The following is an 18,901-nucleotide window of genomic DNA, read 5'->3' as shown; positions in this document are numbered from 1 at the left end:
AATGTGATAATAATTCTACAATAGTTAATCTCATAATAACTTGTTCTCCGATCAAACAAGCCTTTTTATCCGCTTCTCATATTCCATTAGGTCCCAAATGGAGGCCATTTCTTGTCTGGTCTACTTGTCGTTTCCAAATCATTTTAATGATATCTAGAGATATGTTTTTAATTTTTTAAGGAGGAGATAAAGTATAAAATCTATTGTGACCGTGAAATATATCTTTAATTTTTCTAATTAAATTTTAGGCAAAAAATAAATGAGGAAAGAAAAACACAATAGAGTAAAAGTTAATAAAGAGACTTTTTTTTTAAAAAATTTTCTTTGTAGATAACATAAAGTGAAACAAATAAGGAAAAACATAATACTTGGCGTACGAGACATGTCACATCATCTCTCCACAAACCTGAATTATATAGTTTTTTCTTTAGAAATTATTTACGCTTCAAAGCGACAAATAATTGACATGATTTTTCATAATTAGCTTTCATCCATGCTGAAATTTCTTCACTTTTGAGTATAGTCCTTTCACAAGCCTCTTTTGCTATTTCACTTCCAAAATGATTGATTATAAGTCCTTCTAAAACAGCTCTCAGGTTTATCATTAAAGTTTTTGCATCAGCTTCATCCACAAGCTTTGATTGAGGATATGTTAACTCTATTTTCTCAATGCTAAAACAATCATTTTTCTCCACCACTTTAGTCATGTCTTCAACAGATGGAAAATACATTGGCAAATTAAATGAGTCAACTAAAGACTCATCTAACTTTCCCTGTGGAAAATAAATAAATAAATAAATCTCAATAACATTTATTTGTACATGTTTAATGAAAATTTGAACACATATACAAGGTCTGAACCAAAAATATATACACTGCGTCCACTCTTGTAAACACACAAGTTATACTTAATATATGATTCGATTCATTAGTTTCGATTCATTACTTTCTATTTATGTGAACATATTCTCGATCTTTTTAGTCTGTTTGAAAAAATATCTGAACATAATTCAATTTAGACTTTTTATTTATCCTTAACGAGAAGATTTTATAGCAGCATAATGTTATGTCTTATTTAATATCAGAAATTTCAAAAATCTTCTTTTTTATTAAAGCTTTGTGTCTAGTCAAATTAGTTCAGATAAATTGAAAGGAATGAAGTTTATACAACATGCAAAAAAAATTACCCAACAAACTTATCTTCTAAAATATATCATGACTTAGCATTCTAGTTATTGTGTAAGATGAAAAGATAATAACTAAACGCAAAATATGTTATTTATACATTTTAAATGAATTTCTTATCACAAATATAATATCGAATCTGACCCAATGTTATGTCGAACCCATAACTTTAATATAATGGCAAGTCCACCCTTGCCTTTAGGTTAGCCGATGGAGTAATTTTTTTTTAAAAAAAGTGACGATATATATAACTTAAACTCAAAATATGATTTACTTACCTCATTCACCAAATCCGTAAGACTAGAGCCAAAAAATTTCATGAGACGTACATAACTTGAAAATGGTGTAATAAGCACCATCATTCCTCCCTGAACAATTTCCTCAGCTCTTGCATTAAAGAACATTTCCATGTCCTTTTCAAATTGAGCAAAATAAGCATTCACTACTTCAATATTTGAAGCACCTATATAATGAATCAAACCTTTATTCCATGATGGGGATTTCTCATCTAATATTTTTTTTGGAATCTTAGATAACCAATGTATAGAACAAGACGAATGTGCAAAATGTATGGATCGCGATGGAAATAATCTATCATGAAAAGATCCTGGAACTCCGAATGCATAGTAGGATCGATCAATTGGGAGTGATCGAAAGAGGGTGTTGAAATCATTGGTGACATGATCATTGAAAAATATTTGGATTTCAAGATTGTTATTAGTGGAATTTGTCATGACTTGGGACAAGTACTTGTCCTTTAGAGCTTCAACAACATGTTGCATTGCAATTAAAGTGTTTGGTCCAACAGAACATCCCAACTCCGCAATACATAATGTGTTTGAAGAAGATAACATGGTTTTGATGTCAAACTTTCCTATAATTGCATCTCTCACCATCTCCTTTGAGCCCTCTAACACTTCTCTCTGCATGCAATTATAACAACGATATAATCAGTGTAATCTAACAACATAGTTTGAAACGAAAGGAGTATATATATAACTAATTCAAATTCAAAATTGTATATAATATTAATATGTACCGCCAATTGTGAGTTTTTGGAGAAGCTATAAGGACCATCACCAGCATTCATGGGAAAAGATGTTGTCATTTTGGCTAATGCTAATTAATAATATGCTTAACAGTCTATTTTTCTTTGAGTTTTTCTTGCTCAATGTTTTCTCCACACAGGTTCTTATATATGTGAATTTTTTGCATTGTTCAAATAAGGATCTGTTTGGCAAGGAAAAGCCAAAGAAGAAGAAATCTCAAAAGAACACGTTTGATTTTACAATATTTGATGTCATCCATGACATCAACAAAAGGTTTAATTGGAAGGATTAAGAAAAATAATCTAGGTGATAAAATGATTGTGTGTATATGTAATGTATCGATATTGTATAAATGGTTCTGTAATGTATCAACATTGCATAAATAGTATAAAGTTGTGTATATATATAACTACGTATATACAATATTTATACATTACAACAGTAATTAATATTAGACTAATAGTTAATATTTCTAGTACATTATCTGTTAGGGTTTTGTCCTGATTTTCTTACCTTATTTGAAGTTTATTTTTTTCTAAAAGAAAAGACAAAACATTACCATAAATGTTTTTACTTTTCCTGAAAGGAAAATATAATATTCTTCCATGTTTGAGTTATTCTTTCCTTGGAAGAAAAGTTTGGAACTTTATAAATTGAAGACCCCTCTTCTCATATCAAAAACACAATAGAATCCACAATGTAGTTAGTTAAGAGTCTTGTTTATGGGGAGATTTTCTCCTAAACATATTTATGTTTTTTTTTCAATATTATATTAGTTTTATAATATGTAGGTCGTTTGACCAAACCATATTAATAATATATCGTTAGTATGTTTTTATTTGTCGTCTGATTTGTCAACCATATGATTTGCAAATTATAAACTTCCGCATGATGCCCCAATTCACCTTCATAACCCAACATTATCACCTTATATCTCGATCATATTTGTGTGGTTTACATTGTTATTGGAGTGTTTTGATCTTATTAGATGTTTTTATGTAAATTGGCACGAGGAAAATTGAAGGGAACGAAGCCAAAAGAGACCAGCTCTACCCACACATCACATTTAATCACGTATTAGGGTAGAAGGCAGGGGCGGATTCACATAGAGCTTTGTGAGTGTTTGAGCATTCATTGAACTCGATGTGAAAGGTATATAGGTATATAAATAATACTACGAAACCTATATAATTAATTAGTAAGAACCCAATAAATAATTGTTGCATGTGGCTCGTTGGTTAATAAGTGGGTACTGAAGCTATCTTATTTTTTTCTCACCTTGTGTTCGGTAACCATATTGGAGCCTGACTAAATTCAGATTCACACCGAAAAGTCCCACATTGGAAACTTGAACCCGAGACCTCTGGTTAAGAATGAAGGAGTACTTACCACTCCACCACAACCCTTGTTGGTAGGTTTCTATTTTAAGATTTTCGTTCCCTTATTGTAGGTGTCTATTTTACGATTTTCTTCCCTTACTTACAAGCTTCTATTATTGCCCTCTAATCATAGGCTTCTATTTTCTTTCCCTAATTTTAGGCTTCCAGTTCCTCTTTAACAATTTCTAAAACAATATGTGGAACTACAAGTTTAGAATTAGAAATAATTATTGTTATTTATTTTAATTATAATATATGGAAAAAATGTTGAGTACATACTTTAATTTTTTGAATTACATGTTCCATCTTTTCTCCAAGGAATCACAAATTTTCATATTGGAGCCCGACTAAATCCAAATTCACACCGAGATCTTGTTTTCTGATAGTAATATAAATATAGCTTTCTCATTAACTTTTTTAACGATCGTAACAATTTTATGTTAAAAAAGTGAACCATCCACTATCTTCAGATCCTGAATCTGTCACTGTCACTGTCACTAGAAGAATAGTAGGAATGCAGTGTTATCTTAATTTGGGTGGTTGATGTTTGCCATTAGCATTATATTAGTATTATTATAGTTCTTATTTTGATATTTTAATTATCGCACTATTTTGTGTTACTTGTTGTAATTTCATCATTATTTCCGTCTCTTTTGTAACTGGATTTGCTGCATTGAGTTTAGAGTCTTTCGAAAATAACATCTCTATTTCTATGAAATAATGATAAAGTCTATGTATATTCTACTTTTTTCAAATTTCACTTATAAAATTTTATTAAGTATATTATTATTGTTATTGTGTATGGACTCTTCAAACTTCAAAGTCATGTAACAGTTGAAATTAGGATAAGGTCAATATAAGAAGAAAGCAAATATCTCCCATAGTCCAATAACCAAAAGTTATAATCCACACATTTATTCATTCATTATTATTCGTCGTACAAAAATAAGCATGCATTATAAATAGTATGTATGATAACTAGTATGTGAACCAAATAAGTCGATAAGAATTGATATAAATCTGATCCACTAGGTAAATGGAAATGCTCCACACAATATGCATGACACATCTAATTGTCTAAAATTAGGAAATATATATCCAATAATAGTAGGGACCTTTCAAAATTCAAATTCATGATAGATTAAGTCAAGTCATGTAATAATTGAAATAAGAATAAATGCAAATAAATTGTAATATAAGAAAAAAATAAATATATCTCCAATAATTCAAAGTTATAATTATCCACACAATTCCATATACTGATATAATCAATAAATTAGCTGGCTATCAGTCTTACTTTGTTTTTTCGTTGGGTTGATAGACTCAAAGATATTATTAGCATGGTGTGATATCGTCTGCTTTGAACCAAATATAGACGATTTTTCATAAAATGTCATGTATAGTTCTTTAAGACGAGTAATTTAAGGTGATGTTTTTGGCTGCACAGGCATCCAAATTAATTTTCCATTTTTATAAGTGTAAAACAACTCAATTTTGAATAATAATGGAACAAAATTGATTATTTTTACCATAAAATAAAATATTTAATTTGTATTTCTTATACTTGTGGTAATGGGTTTGAGCCCCCAAAATGAGCATCTCTATTGTTGTTCTTTTAATTTTTTCCCTTTACTATTCAAAATTCTTGGATCATGTTTAGGTAATAAATATTATTTAAAATAAAAATGACTTTGGTAAAATAAAAATAAAATGAAAAAAAATCAAATTCTCTTTTATTCAGGTTCCACCCAAATCCATTTTTGTTTTTGTATCTTTTATATATATATATATATATATATATATATATATATATATATATATATATACTAGATACAAAATCCGGGCTCAATATATATTATTTTATAATTTGTTTTAATTTTATTGTTGTTAATTATTTTTATAATATTTTAAACATATTTTTTAAATAATATATGTGGCACATGTGATATTTTGAGAGTCCTAATTTGCAAGCAACCACAATAAACCTAATATGACTAAATTATCCTCGAATTTAATGGATATTTCCAGAAAGCACACACGTCGACCGAAACGTGTGTGCTTATTCCCTTATATATTAGTAGTGGAGATGGAAAGAAAAAGAGCAAGAAATTAAAGGGAGGCCAATTAAAAAAACACTAACAAAGAAACTATATAATTTTCTTTGTAGAGAACATAAAGTGAAACAAATGAGGAATAATCCCAAAACATTAGGAAAAACACAATACTTGGCCTATGAGATGTCTCACATATTCATAGACCTAAATTATATAATATATAGATTTCTTCATAGAAATTTATTTACGCTTCAGAGCGGCAAATAATATGCTTGATTTCTCGTATTTAACTTTCATCCATGCTGAAATTTATTCACTTTTGAGAATTGTTCTTGCACAAGCTTCTTCTGCTATTTTACTTCCAAAATGATTGATTAAAAATCCTTCTAAAGAAGTTATTAGGTTTATCATTAGAGTCTTTGCATCAACTTCATCTACAAGCTTTGATTTGGTCTATCTCAACCCCATCATCTCAATGCTAAAACAACCATTTTTCTCCACCACTTTAGTCATGTCTTGAGGAGAAGGAAAATACATTGGCAAATTGAATGAATCAACTAGAGATTCATCTAGTTTTCCCTGTGGAATAAAGGAAAGAAACCTCAATTACAAATTTATGTTCTGTCTGTTTCAATTTATGTGAATTTTTTGAAAAAAATTCTAAATTTGAAAGTGATATAATTTAAACTTTATATTTATCCTTAATGAGAAGTTTTTATTTCCATACAAGTACTAATAATTAATTTTGTTGCCATACAAATATTTTGTCATATTTAATATCATAAGTTCTAAAAGTCTTCATTATTTTTTGTTTTGAAAGATTTGTGCTTTATCATAGGTTCAGAAATTGAAATGGAGAAAAAGTATATGACATACTAAAATACGCTTATAACTTGTTCAAAACATTGACATATAAAATGAAATAGGGATAATTACCTCATTCACCAAATCCATAAGACTAGAACCGAAAAATCCCATGAGACGTATATAACATAAAAATGGTGAAACAAACACCATCATTCCTCCAGGAACAATTTCCCCAGCTCTTGCATTGAAGAACATTTCCATGTCCTTTTCAAATTGAGCAACATAAGCATTCACTACTTCAATATTTGATGCACCTACATAGTGAATCAATCCCTTATTCCATGCTGGAGATTTTTCATCTAATAATTCTTTTGGAATCTTAGATAACCAATGTATAGCACAAGAAGAATGTGCAAAATGTATTGATCGCGACAGAAATAATCTACCATGAAAAGATCCTGGAGCTCCAAATACATAATAGGATCGATCGAAAGAGGGTGCTATATTCTAGGTGTTTTGATGATCCTCACAAATGCAGAATCTAACCAGGGACCAGATCCAGGAAAAGGTCCTCTGGTATTGGGACTGATAAAATGGGAATTGAATGAATAAACTCAGCATAAGGAATATTTGTGTCTTCATCAAATATGGGAAAATGTTATATTCTAGGTGTTTTGATGATCCTCACAAATACAGGGACCTGGTCCCAGGCAGAGTTCTATCGACCAGATCTATAATGGGGTACAACTGTAAAGCTATCGTGTCAGAGGTTGGTGAGGCATCAACGTACTACACCAATCAGAATGGACGAGGGTGTTTGTCCAACGGGTAATAACTCTTTATGGTTGATATATTCTACGTGACAAACACTATATTAAATTCATTCATCCAAATAAGGAAGTCAGCCAGACTTTTTCAAGAACTCAAAGAAGTGTGCAAGGGACCTGGTCCCTGCAAGACTGCGATATGAAAAGGTGACAAGACAGTCCGTCAGAAAAAGTTGCTGGTAGGTGCACAACTTTTCACACCAGCAGGCTCTCAGCCAATAGAATTGTCTCAACGAGTTTGTGTTGATTTATATCATCTCTTTCCAAAATACACAAACTCAAGTTTTGGCAAACAAAGTTTTGGATATAAGAAAATCCAAAAATCTCAAAAGCAAAGGCCATCTTCAAGAAGTATTATCCTTAAGAGCAACAAGGACCTGATAGAGCTGCAAGCTATCTAGTTGTCTTAGGATTATATCTTCCATGCTTACATTGTAAATCTATTCCTAATCTATAAAGGAATTAGATTGTTGTTCAGTTCATCTAAAAGTCTAAGTCATCTAGATGGGATGGTTTAGTGGGCAGTGTTGTATTTGCTTAGTTGAAGTCTAAATCATCTAAGAGTTAGGTGGTTTAGTGGGCAACATTGTTGTTTCTTAGTCAAAGTCAAAATCGTCCAGAGGGTGGTGGTTTAGTGGGCAACCTGTGTGTTGCTTAGTTGAAATCTAAGTTGTCTAGTGGTGATAGCTTAGTAGGCAGTGTGGTATTTGCTTATGCTCTTCAAGTAATAGAGTAATTACTTGGTTGTGAGATTAATACCTTTTTCTCACGTTGGCTGTAACTGTGGTTCACTTTTGCTTAAAGAAGATTAGTGAAACAGTTGAAAATCCTGTGAGACAGGTCGTGGTTTTACTCCATTGAGCAAAGAGGTTTCCACGTAAAATCCTTGTGTAGATTTTACCTTCAACTATTTACTTTCTGCACTTATTTCAGCTACTGTTCTTGCTGAGTCTAGGGACCTGATCCATTGATGTATAGTGGATGCTGACTACTACCTGTGCTTACATTCTGTTCTTACTGTGTCAAAGGACCTGGTCCATTGACTCTTAGTGGACACCTATATTCTATCAGAGGGTATTGAAATCATTGGTGACATGATCATTGAAGAATATTTGGAATTCAGGAATATTATTGGTGGATTTTATGACTTGGTCTTGGTATAAGTACTTGTCCTTTAGAGCTTCTACAACATGTTGCATTGAGCTAAAATTGTTTGGTCCAACATAACATCCTAACTCTATAATACGTAATGTGTTTGAAGAAGATAATATGGTCTTGATGTCAAGCTTTCGAATAATTGCATCTCTCACCATCTCCTTTGCACCATCTATTATTTCTTTCTGCATGCAATGCAATTATAGCAGTAAAGTCATGTTGATGTAAAAGTTCAGTTACTATAGTATGAGGACAAAAACATTTATTGATGTTTGTGTTATAACAGATAAAGTTATTTATTTTACTATTATAGTAGGTAAAATACAATCAATTTGGTATGATATATAATTATGTTTTACTGTTATAATGGATAAGTTTGCATCATGTTCTATCAAGACTGCAATCGGGGCCACCCTAGCCCACTCGTGGGCTTTGCCATAGGCAGAATGCTGGTGTTATCCGACAATCCTCCTCCCAACACCTACCTCATGCATCATGTTGTTCTTGGAAATTGAATCATGATCTTGAATCTAATACCACTTATTGGGATCTAGCGCTTACCATCATGCTAAAAGATATAACAAATATCAAGGACACAACTTTATTTCTCAACTATATAAATCCATAAGCAAGCTTCATGTTCGATGGTGACTCCGACCTAGGCCACCCAGCCCCCTTGTGGACCTTGGCACAGGCATAAAATTGGCATTATACAACATAATGCTTGATGAATTCCTAATTTAGAATTTAACATTTACACTCACCAAAAAAAAATAATTGTACAAGAAAATGTGCTTGGTATAAGTTAGATTAATAACTAAGAAATTAGATAACCTGCTATAATATGTTAAACTAAAATATAGGAGTATATATTTTCATATATATACAAACACCTTAAATCTTTAATTTTTTTTTTTTAAACTTATGTATAGTAAGTACTAGAGATCAATATACCTACAAATGGGAGTTTTTGGAGTAGCTATAAAGACCATCACCATCATTCATGGGAAAAGATGTTGTCATTTTGGCTAATGCCAATTAATAATATGCTTACTAATCTTTTTTTTCTTTGAATTTTTCTTGCTCAATGTTTTTCCACACATGCATGCATGTTCTTATATATGTGAATTTTTTGCATTGTTCAACTCCACACGTTATCAAATGAGGACTTGTTTGACAAGGAAAAGCCAAAGAAGAAGAAATCTCAAAAGAACACGTTTCATTTTACCATTGGTGATGTTATCCATTAGGTGGAAGAATTAATAAGAAAAATAATCTAGGATTTCTTAGGTAACTGTATTGGCGATAGAAAGATCTTTTTAACAAACTAGGCTTGTATATATTTAATCTATTGATATTGTATAAAGAGTTATGTAATGTGTCAATATTGTATAAATACTGTAAAATTGTGTATATATAACTATGCATATACAATATTTATACATTGCACCAGCAATTAATATTAGCCTAAAAATCAATATTTGTCACGATCCAAAAATAGATGTGATGACACTTGTCTATTCCCATCAAGACAAGTCAGCCTCAGTCCAAACGAAAAGAAAGAAATGCGGAAAACAGTAAAATCAAGAACAAGATAAAGCGTCAAAACTTATTCTTCTATTAAAACCCCTAAAATCAGGTTGTCACGTGTACAAGTCACTAATACTGTCATGCCCCGAGCCTACACCCCGGACGTGGCTGACACTTGAGAACCATTGTTGGCCCCAAGCGAACCCTTGGCCTGGATTACTTACTCAGCGGAAGACTCTAAGCATTATTACAATGATCAAATGCACTTACTCAATTGTTAAATAAAATAACTTAGAATGTTTAAAAGTCAACATTCAACTTGGCCAAAATGGCAACTCAAGTCTTAACATATGAAATGATAATGTAAAGACAACTGAACTACTAACTGTCTATGAAGCCTCTTAAACAAAGAGGAATGTCGAGACAAGACCCGATCATTCTAACAATGAAATACTGAAAGCGAAACAAAAGGAGTCCTCCAGAATGCAAGGAGGCTCACCAACTGACTTTGAGTGCTTAACTGGATCAACAAGGCGCTGGGTGATGATCCTGGTTACCTACGTCTGCATCATAATAAGATGTAGGCCAACTGGCATCAGTACATTAAATGTACGAGTATGCAAGTTGGAATGCTAAACATAACTTAATCTTGAAAAGAATCTGAAAGAAACACTTATCTTGGCTTTACTCAACTCCTGAATAACTTAACTCAATATAAAGTAATAAAACACATGCAATATATAGAAAGCCTTTAAAATAGTAGAAAACAACTTAGTTTGCAAAAGAAAATGCAATAACAAACTCAACTTTACTCATTTATTAAAGTAATATAGTCTCTGTGGGAGTTTCTCTAACCGACAACCATGACTATGAGCCTAAGTGGTGATACAACGTCTTGCTCATGCTGCCAGAACTGTCCTATACTTTGTCGTCATAGAGAATGCTTAACTAAGTGGATCCACTAGTCTATGCTAAAAAGCAACTTAAGGAGTCATCTAAAAAGTATGATCCTTTACTACCCATGTTGACTACATGGTTTATGGAGACTTGAGTTAATATGAACTCGCATCCCCATATCGGTGCTCAATACTACTCCCAAAATATACTTAGCTCATATGTTTTTAAAACAAACTTCTTTCTTTGGTTTGAGATAATTACTCAAAACTTAGCTTAAAAGCTCTCTTGGAATCGATGTTCCCTTTCTTGCTCAAATGTGAAAACATTTTAAAACTCTTTGGGAATACATAGTCCCCATATACTTCTTTGAAGAAATGAACTTCAATTGTTACTCTTTACTCTTTACTCTTTACTCAACTTGAACTTTAAGTCTTACAACAAAGTTAAAACGTTTGTGAAAGACTTTTGAAAACTTTATAAACTTCTCTTTGACTTGCTTCTTAACTTCTAGACTTGACTCTTAACTTTTCTTGAATTGAATTATGGATTCAAGGTCCATGATCTCATGTTTATGAATGATTTCACGGTGTTTAGATGTACCTAAGAGTGTTGGAATCAACTAGAAAACATAGGTCATTGCTAAGGAACTAGTACGGAAAGTTGGGAAAGAAATGAGAAGAACTTGCGTACCTGGGGCTCTAAGATGCGCGGGGCGCCAGAGCACAAACTTCAGAGCTGAAGTTATGGCGCTCTCACTGGCACGTCGCCCTAGAATCCAAACTTCAGACTCTGAAGTCAGGCGCTCTGTGAGGCGCCACGCCCCAAGCCCCCGCCCAAAAAATCCCTGATTTTTCTCCTTCGTTTTTCATCTCTAAACCCTCTAAACTCCAATGGATCTTTCCCTAAACGTTTAGAATCGACTACACCTTCAAAATACAACAGATTCTACTCGAAATCACACCTAAAAACATGAATCAAACTCAAGAAAACTTCAACAACACAACCCACAAGAATTCAAACGAATTTCATCAAGAACTCAAAGTATTTACTTCCAAATCTAATATACTTTGCTGAATTGAATCATGTTTGGCACGTGGGTGAACTAACCCAACGCTATGTGAACTCACATACATCGTAGGGATCACCCCTCGACGAAATCCACAAGTGAAATCCTTATGAACGACAATCTTGGCTCTTTTCTCCTTTCTTCTCATCTTGCGTTCTTTCTCCAAAAACCCTAACTCTAATTTCAAAAGCGGAAACTGACCAATTTCAGTTTAGACCCTTAGAAATATCACCAAAAACGAATTAATTAAGTTGGGTATAGAAGAGACCAAACTACCCTTTCAAATTCGGATTGGACTTTCCTTATTCAAACAATCCAACTTCCAAAGGGGATATCTCACTCATATGAACTCGGTATCGCGCAAACTCGGAGGCGTTGGAAAGATTATTCCAAGAGCTTTCCTACCATATCTGGAAGTACACCTAAATCATCCTGAGCTAGGAGTTATGGCCGTTTGAAGTTAAACAAAACTCAACTTATTCTAACTTAACAAAATTTCCAGATTTTCATTCTTTCCTAAAACAACTATTTCCAATTATTAACTCCTTCCTAGTTCTTTCAATTTGCGAGATGTTACAAATACATAAGTACGACATTAAGAAATAAATACAAGTCCCAGTCTTCGTTTCTCAAATAGAACAAAGGGAAAGAAAAGGAAAATGAGGGTCCGCCGAATGACAAGCAGCTACCTCTTCAAGTGCTTGACAAGTCCCGAGATCGAAGAAAGAGATCACGCGGTTTCAGGCACAGAACCTACACAAGTGTAGAAGTAAGAGGTGAGTAACAACAACACGGTACCCAACAAACAACCTACTAAACAAAACAACCAGCTAGAAAAAGAACACCCCCGACTCTCCAACTGAACCTCCTCAAACTACAACCTGCACAGAAATCAACCCAACCTAGCAATCCTACAATACATGTTCACAGACCCAATATTTTCAGTTCAATAACCACAATTGACCAATTAAAGGAATCAAATAAGTCAACCTCAAAGTCAGGTAGTTCAGTCACACGCAACAAGTATATCAACCTCCAATATCAAGCACGTCACACATAATCAATAAATACATTAAGTCACAATAATCAATCTCTTGACTGAATCATTTCCCATCGCTTTATAAACATTGCCAAAAATGACCTCGACATATTAATACTCGCCGATAATAACCCCGGTCAAATCACACTCACCGGCAAAGACCTTAGCATAATAACACTTATCGGCAAATACCTCAGCCTCATAATCATCACATATCTCATCATGGTGTCCAACGATCAATGAACACAAGAAATATCACACCACATAGAAGAGACTATAAATTACACAATTCAAGTCCACAATCATGCTTTCAAGCATTTTATCAATCAATCGATAAGGGTTACATTAAGGCAAACCATATAATTATGTTCAACACGTAGCTTTTTTCATTTCAACCCCTTTTTGTTCATTTAGATGTAACAATTTAGCCCTTTACCTCATATCCATAATTCCCAACACACAACAATAATAGCATACGAATTCAACTAGAATACAAGGTTTAGGAAGCCAGTTGCCTTAAATCAATCAACAATCACTCCAATAGTTGAGTCTTCCCATTCCGAACCACTTCTGAACCCATACACTCAATTGACAAGCAAGTATTCACAATAAATTTCTGGAAACAACAATACCCACATCAATCCTCTTGAAAGGTGGGTCAATCAACACAAGCAATTCTAAAATTACTGTTTGAATTCGAAAAAACAATACTTGAAAGCTTTAGGAAATCATTTGGGAAAATCAGTTTGAAAATGGACTTAAAATCAGTTCATAAACTCACTTTTACTTCAAAACTCAAGTTCATGAAGAACCTCCAATTTATCAACCAAAAATCTTGATTTAAACTCCTAAATTCATTACTAATAATGGGTAATCAAAGATTTAGAGTTAAGAAACGTTACCTAGCAATTTTATCTTGAAAAACCCAATGGAAATCACCTGTACCGAGTTCTCAAAGCTCCAAATAATGAAAATGGAAAAGAAACCCCAAAATTTAGGCTTAACACTGCCAGGGGTCCTCCGCGAATGCGGACCCCTGCATGCGAACGCGGGTATTAAATGATTGGACCTCCACGAATGCGGCAGGTCTCCCGCAAATGCAGTCTAGACTTTGTGAACACGAGGTTCATATCCCTTTTCCTCCGCGAACGCGGAGAGTTGCACCAGAACACAAAAAACCAGCTAACTTAAAAATCATCGAAATATTCATCTGGATTCGTTCAAAACCCCGTAAACACAAACCACTTATGCAAATCAAGTATACTCAATGTTTCAGACTTAATGAAACCGTCAAAACATGAATATGAGGTTTCCTTGACCCGACATCCGTGAAAACCACAAGAAACTAACTCAACGTCTAAAAATCTAAAACAAGCTCGGGACCTCTCAAAAATCAACCAAAGACCTCATCTAAGCCTAAAATCATCCCCCGAATCCAACGGAACTCTCAGAATTCTGATCCGAGCATCCGAACCCCAAATGTTGACCAAGTTAACCCAAAAGCCAAAAATTTCCACAATTTCACAACTTAGGACCTCAAACCCTCAAAAAGACTCGAAATCTGAAATCGACAACTCTCACAGTTTTCACATTTCGGGACTGATGGAATCAACATAATTCCATTCTGACACTCAAAACTCCAAAAGACCCAAAAAACCACTCTTTTAACAACTTAGCCTTTAAAACTCACAAACTTACAAAATTCTCAACTCTTAACTCAAAGTTCAAAACCAACCTTTTAAACTCCATAAAAAATGACTCGGACTCGATAACGGGAAGGGCAAAATGGTAAATTCATGAAACTTTCCTAAAATAACCGACTGGGTCATTACAATATTTCTAATACATTATCACCTTATATCTTGATTATATTTGTGTGGTTTACATTGTTATTGGTGTGTTCTGATCCTATTAGTCATTAGATGTTTTTATGTAAATTGGCATGAGGAAAATTGAAGCGAACGAAGCCAAAAGAGACCAGCACACATCACATTCAATCACATATTAGGGTAGAAGGCAGGGGCGGATCTATGTTACTACATTAATTGCTGCTAAATATGTATTTTTAGCGGCAATTAACACTCTTTATATATGTCCCTAAAGCCTTTAGCGACACTGTTCTAATGACACTTAACTAATGCCGGTAAAGACTTTAGCATTCTTTATTAATATCAATATTTATTGCCGCTAATTTTTTTTTTTTTTATAGTGTGTAGGGCTTCTCTTCCCCCCCCCCCCCCCCCCCCCCCTAAATTTCTTCCCTTACTTCTAGGCTTCTATTGTTTTCCTCTAATCTACCTTTCTATTTTCTTTCCCCAATTTTAGGCTTCTATTTTCCCTCTTTAATAGTTTCTAAAACAATAATTATTGTTATTCATTTTAATTATAAAATATGGAAAAATTGTTGAGTATATATTTTAATTTTTTGAACTACATGCTCTACCTTCTTTGTATGGAATTACCAATTTTCTCATCCAAACTACATAACAAGTAAGTTTTGTATATTTATAAAGTTGAAATAAATTGGTGACATGATCATTGAAGAATATTTAGAATTCAGGAATATTATTTGTGGAATTTATGACTTGGTATAACTACTTGTCTTTTAGAGCTTTTACAATATGTTACATTGAGTTAAAAGTGTTTGGCCCAAAAGAACATGCCAATTTTGTGATGCGTAATTTGTTTGAAGAAGATAAAATGATCTTATTATTAAAATACGTATTGTGTCACATAAATATTATTTCAACCCTATTTTCTTAGGTATAGATTAAGTTCTTATAAGTCAAGATATGTTTAATTAGTACTAATTAACAAACATAGGTACTATTAAATACATAATAGTTATTCTGTTTGTCTGATAATAAATTTTCAGTGATGGCTAAAACGTAAAAGTTAATATAAAACCTAAAAGCTAATGCATATACATACACTAATATACATAAGAGTTTAATATTTCTTGTTAATATTCAATAAAAGAAAGAATATAATTATTGTTCATGTGTATAATTAGTATTTTCTTGTTCGAATTTATATCCTTTTGTATTAGTTTGTTTCAAAGAGAACATTATCCTTCTATAATAAGACATAATTAAACTTTAGAAATTCTCCTTATACCTTAAGGTTTGTTTCATAAATTTTAAAAGTGTTCATTTCTTTTTTAATGGCTTAATTGTATGTCAAATTAAATGTGCTACATAAAGTGAAACGATAACAAGTACGAATAGAAAGAATCGATAAGAACAAAAAAATCCGATCCACTTCCATGGAAATAGTCTATTAATTTCTAATAAAAAAAATTCAACAATTATACTGACCATTCATTTAATCGTCTCTCTTGATACTCTTAATCTGAGGTAAAAAATATTAATTTTTACAAAATTTGTTTCGCTGAAAAATCAGGTACATAAACTATTTAAATTATTCTATAACTTATAAGTAATATAAACACGCATCGGAAAAAAAATATCCAAGTTATATATATATATATATATATATATGTGTGTGGATGTGGATGCTGCACTGTCCAAATCCATGCTTTGTGTGACGAAGATTTGCTCGTAAAGAAAAAGTTAAAGAATTATGAAGTGATAATTCAATTAATACATTTGGAAAATAAGATTGATAATGGCTTTATAACTACTTACTTATATATATATATATATTGTGTATATATATCATTCCTGTTCACTTGCCTTAACACGCGTGTAGTCACACTCTCTTGCCAACTCATTTATATTAATGCCACATAAGCATGTTTAATGGTTAGATGGGTTTAATATGTTGTGTTTTATTGAGTTTAAAGATTCAGTTAACAAAATATTAAATAGAAGAGTCTACAATACAAATTCATACAAGTATAAGAGTCCACCAGACTCTTTTGCCTATTATTTATCATAAAAGCAATCTTGCATTGTAATTTATTTGTATAACTAGTAAGTGAACAAATAAATCCACGACAACCAACAAAATCCGATAAGTGCAAAAAGAAGTACTCCACATAATGTCAAAACTCAAAAATATAACTAAAAATAAATCAAAAGTCCTAGTCATCATGTCAAATTTACGATAAATGCAAAAAAATCGTAAAAGAGAAGAAAACAAATAATTCGATAGCTTGTTAAGTTATTGTCCACACTATTTGATGAAAGGACAGGCACAATATTCTTTAATTTTTCCTTCGACTCATATTTAGGCTCTTCAATTTTGAACATATATAAGTAGATCACATTTATCTTATATAATGTTGAATAAATAAATAAATATATATATATATTTTATCTGAAATAATACACAAAACATCATGCAGAACACACATGTCTATTTGTACATATATAAAATTAAAAAAAATATAAATATCAATTAAAGTCAAATTAAATGGCACTTTTATATATGATGCAAAAAGAAATTTGGCTATTTAATGCACGTGCTTATATAGAGTTTTAACTTTATATGGCCGACAGTGAGAAAAATTTGGTGGCTAAAAAAATGTATTCGTAAAAAAGATATTTTATCTTGAAAATAAAATATAATAATAATTTAATAGTATAAAAATATTTGATGTATACTTTTAAGTTCGATTTTGATATTTTACCGTATGATAAATTGATAATCATAATTTGTTTGTCATATGATAAAGGATACGTGGCTTTGATTTTAAAAAAATATCTAAATTATATCATACTAACACTTTAAACATGTAAAAATATTTAAAATTAAAAAAATAAGAAAGTACAAAAAATTTCATTTTTTAAATTTGATTACACGAAAAGAGATATTTTAATCAAAATAAGATAGTCAAAATTTTGATGTTTAAACAATTAGTTCAAAAAATGGACCACCTCAGATAATTTATTGGATTGTTAATAAAAGAAGATTATATACACAAATGCAGTCAAATCTAACTCTCAATAACATAATAGCAATCACCATCATAACAACACTTAACTATATATAAAAGTCAAACTTTTTAAAAATCAATGTTTTATGTGTTATAAAATAATTACTTGCTGCGTAAGATTAACAAACTAAGAAGAATGACAAGTAAAGAAATAGAGAGTAATGTATTGCCGTATATATATATATATATTTCTTCATAAGATGTAGAGGCTATTTATAGCCAAAATGCTATGAACAAATGTATAACTTGGCCATATCATTGGTCAAGTGATGGTATTCTCCTAATAAGTAAGTTCCACATGGCATGCATATGTGTTTTACACACCATTACAAGTGAGGTAAGTCTTCTTATAGTAGGGGACTACGTGGCATACATATTTGCTCTACAACACTCCCTCTTGGATGTCTATGTAAAAGAAAAGTTGAAGGAACAAAAATATACATAGACATACATAATACGCATTACTTGCTGTCTCATTAAAAACCTTTCTAGGAAAACCCAGTGGGACAAAGCCTAGACTAAGGAAAAAAGAGTACAACGCGTATTTTACTTCCCCTGATAAAAACCACGATTCAGATGGTTAAATCTGCGCATTCCAATCAAGAGTTGAAGCTGGTAAAGATTTGGTGAATAAATCTGCTGGATTATCACTGAACAAATTTGTTGTATATCAATATCACCATTTTTCTGGAGATCATGTGTAAAGAATAATTTCGGTGAAATATGCTTCGTTCTATCTCCTTTTATGAAGCCTCCTCTTAATTGAGCTATGCATGCAACATTGTCTTCAAAGAGGACTCTGGGGATTTTGACATCACACTTCAAACCACATCTTTCTTTGATGAAATGTATCACTGATCTCAACCATGCACATTTTCTACTTGCTTCGTGAATAGCTATTATCTCAGTATGATTTGAAGAAGTAGCGACAATGGACTGTTTCGTAGATCGCCATGATATAATATAGCAGTACCTCTATATGTAAACAGATTGCCTGTTTGAGATCGAGCTTT

At 32.0% G+C, this 18,901-nt stretch overlaps 1 protein-coding gene across 1 annotated transcript; it reads right to left on the bottom strand.

Annotated features, from left to right (window-relative positions):
* Positions 1 to 401: 401 nt before the first annotated feature.
* Positions 402 to 2,360, bottom strand: LOC125813172 (loganic acid O-methyltransferase-like). Its single transcript, XM_049492655.1, has 3 exons — positions 2,225 to 2,360; positions 1,464 to 2,108; positions 402 to 773 (listed from the first exon to the last, which is right to left on the bottom strand). Exons 1-3 carry the CDS (start codon positions 2,291 to 2,293, stop codon positions 435 to 437), a joined length of 1,053 nt encoding a protein of 350 aa, XP_049348612.1. The 5' UTR covers positions 2,294 to 2,360; the 3' UTR covers positions 402 to 434.
* Positions 2,361 to 18,901: the final 16,541 nt, after the last annotated feature.

This window comes from Solanum verrucosum, unplaced genomic scaffold (genome assembly GCF_900185275.1).
Source record: "Solanum verrucosum unplaced genomic scaffold, falcon-dt-bn FXZP01000236.1, whole genome shotgun sequence".
Taxonomy (NCBI): Eukaryota; Viridiplantae; Streptophyta; class Magnoliopsida; order Solanales; family Solanaceae; genus Solanum; species Solanum verrucosum.
The sequence above is the reverse complement of the archived record's forward strand: the minus strand, read 5'-3'. Positions and strand labels throughout refer to the sequence as shown.

Coding starts and splice junctions, on each gene's coding strand:
- LOC125813172 (XM_049492655.1), bottom strand. CDS start 2,293: ATGACAACATCTTTTCCCATGAATGCTGGTGATGGTCCTTATAGCTTC. Junction 2,109..2,224: donor CCAAAAACTCACAATTGGCG/GTACATATTAAT, acceptor AATTGCATGCAG/AGAGAAGTGTTAGAGGGCTC. Junction 774..1,463: donor TTACGGATTTGGTGAATGAG/GTAAGTAAATCA, acceptor TATTTTCCACAG/GGAAAGTTAGATGAGTCTTT.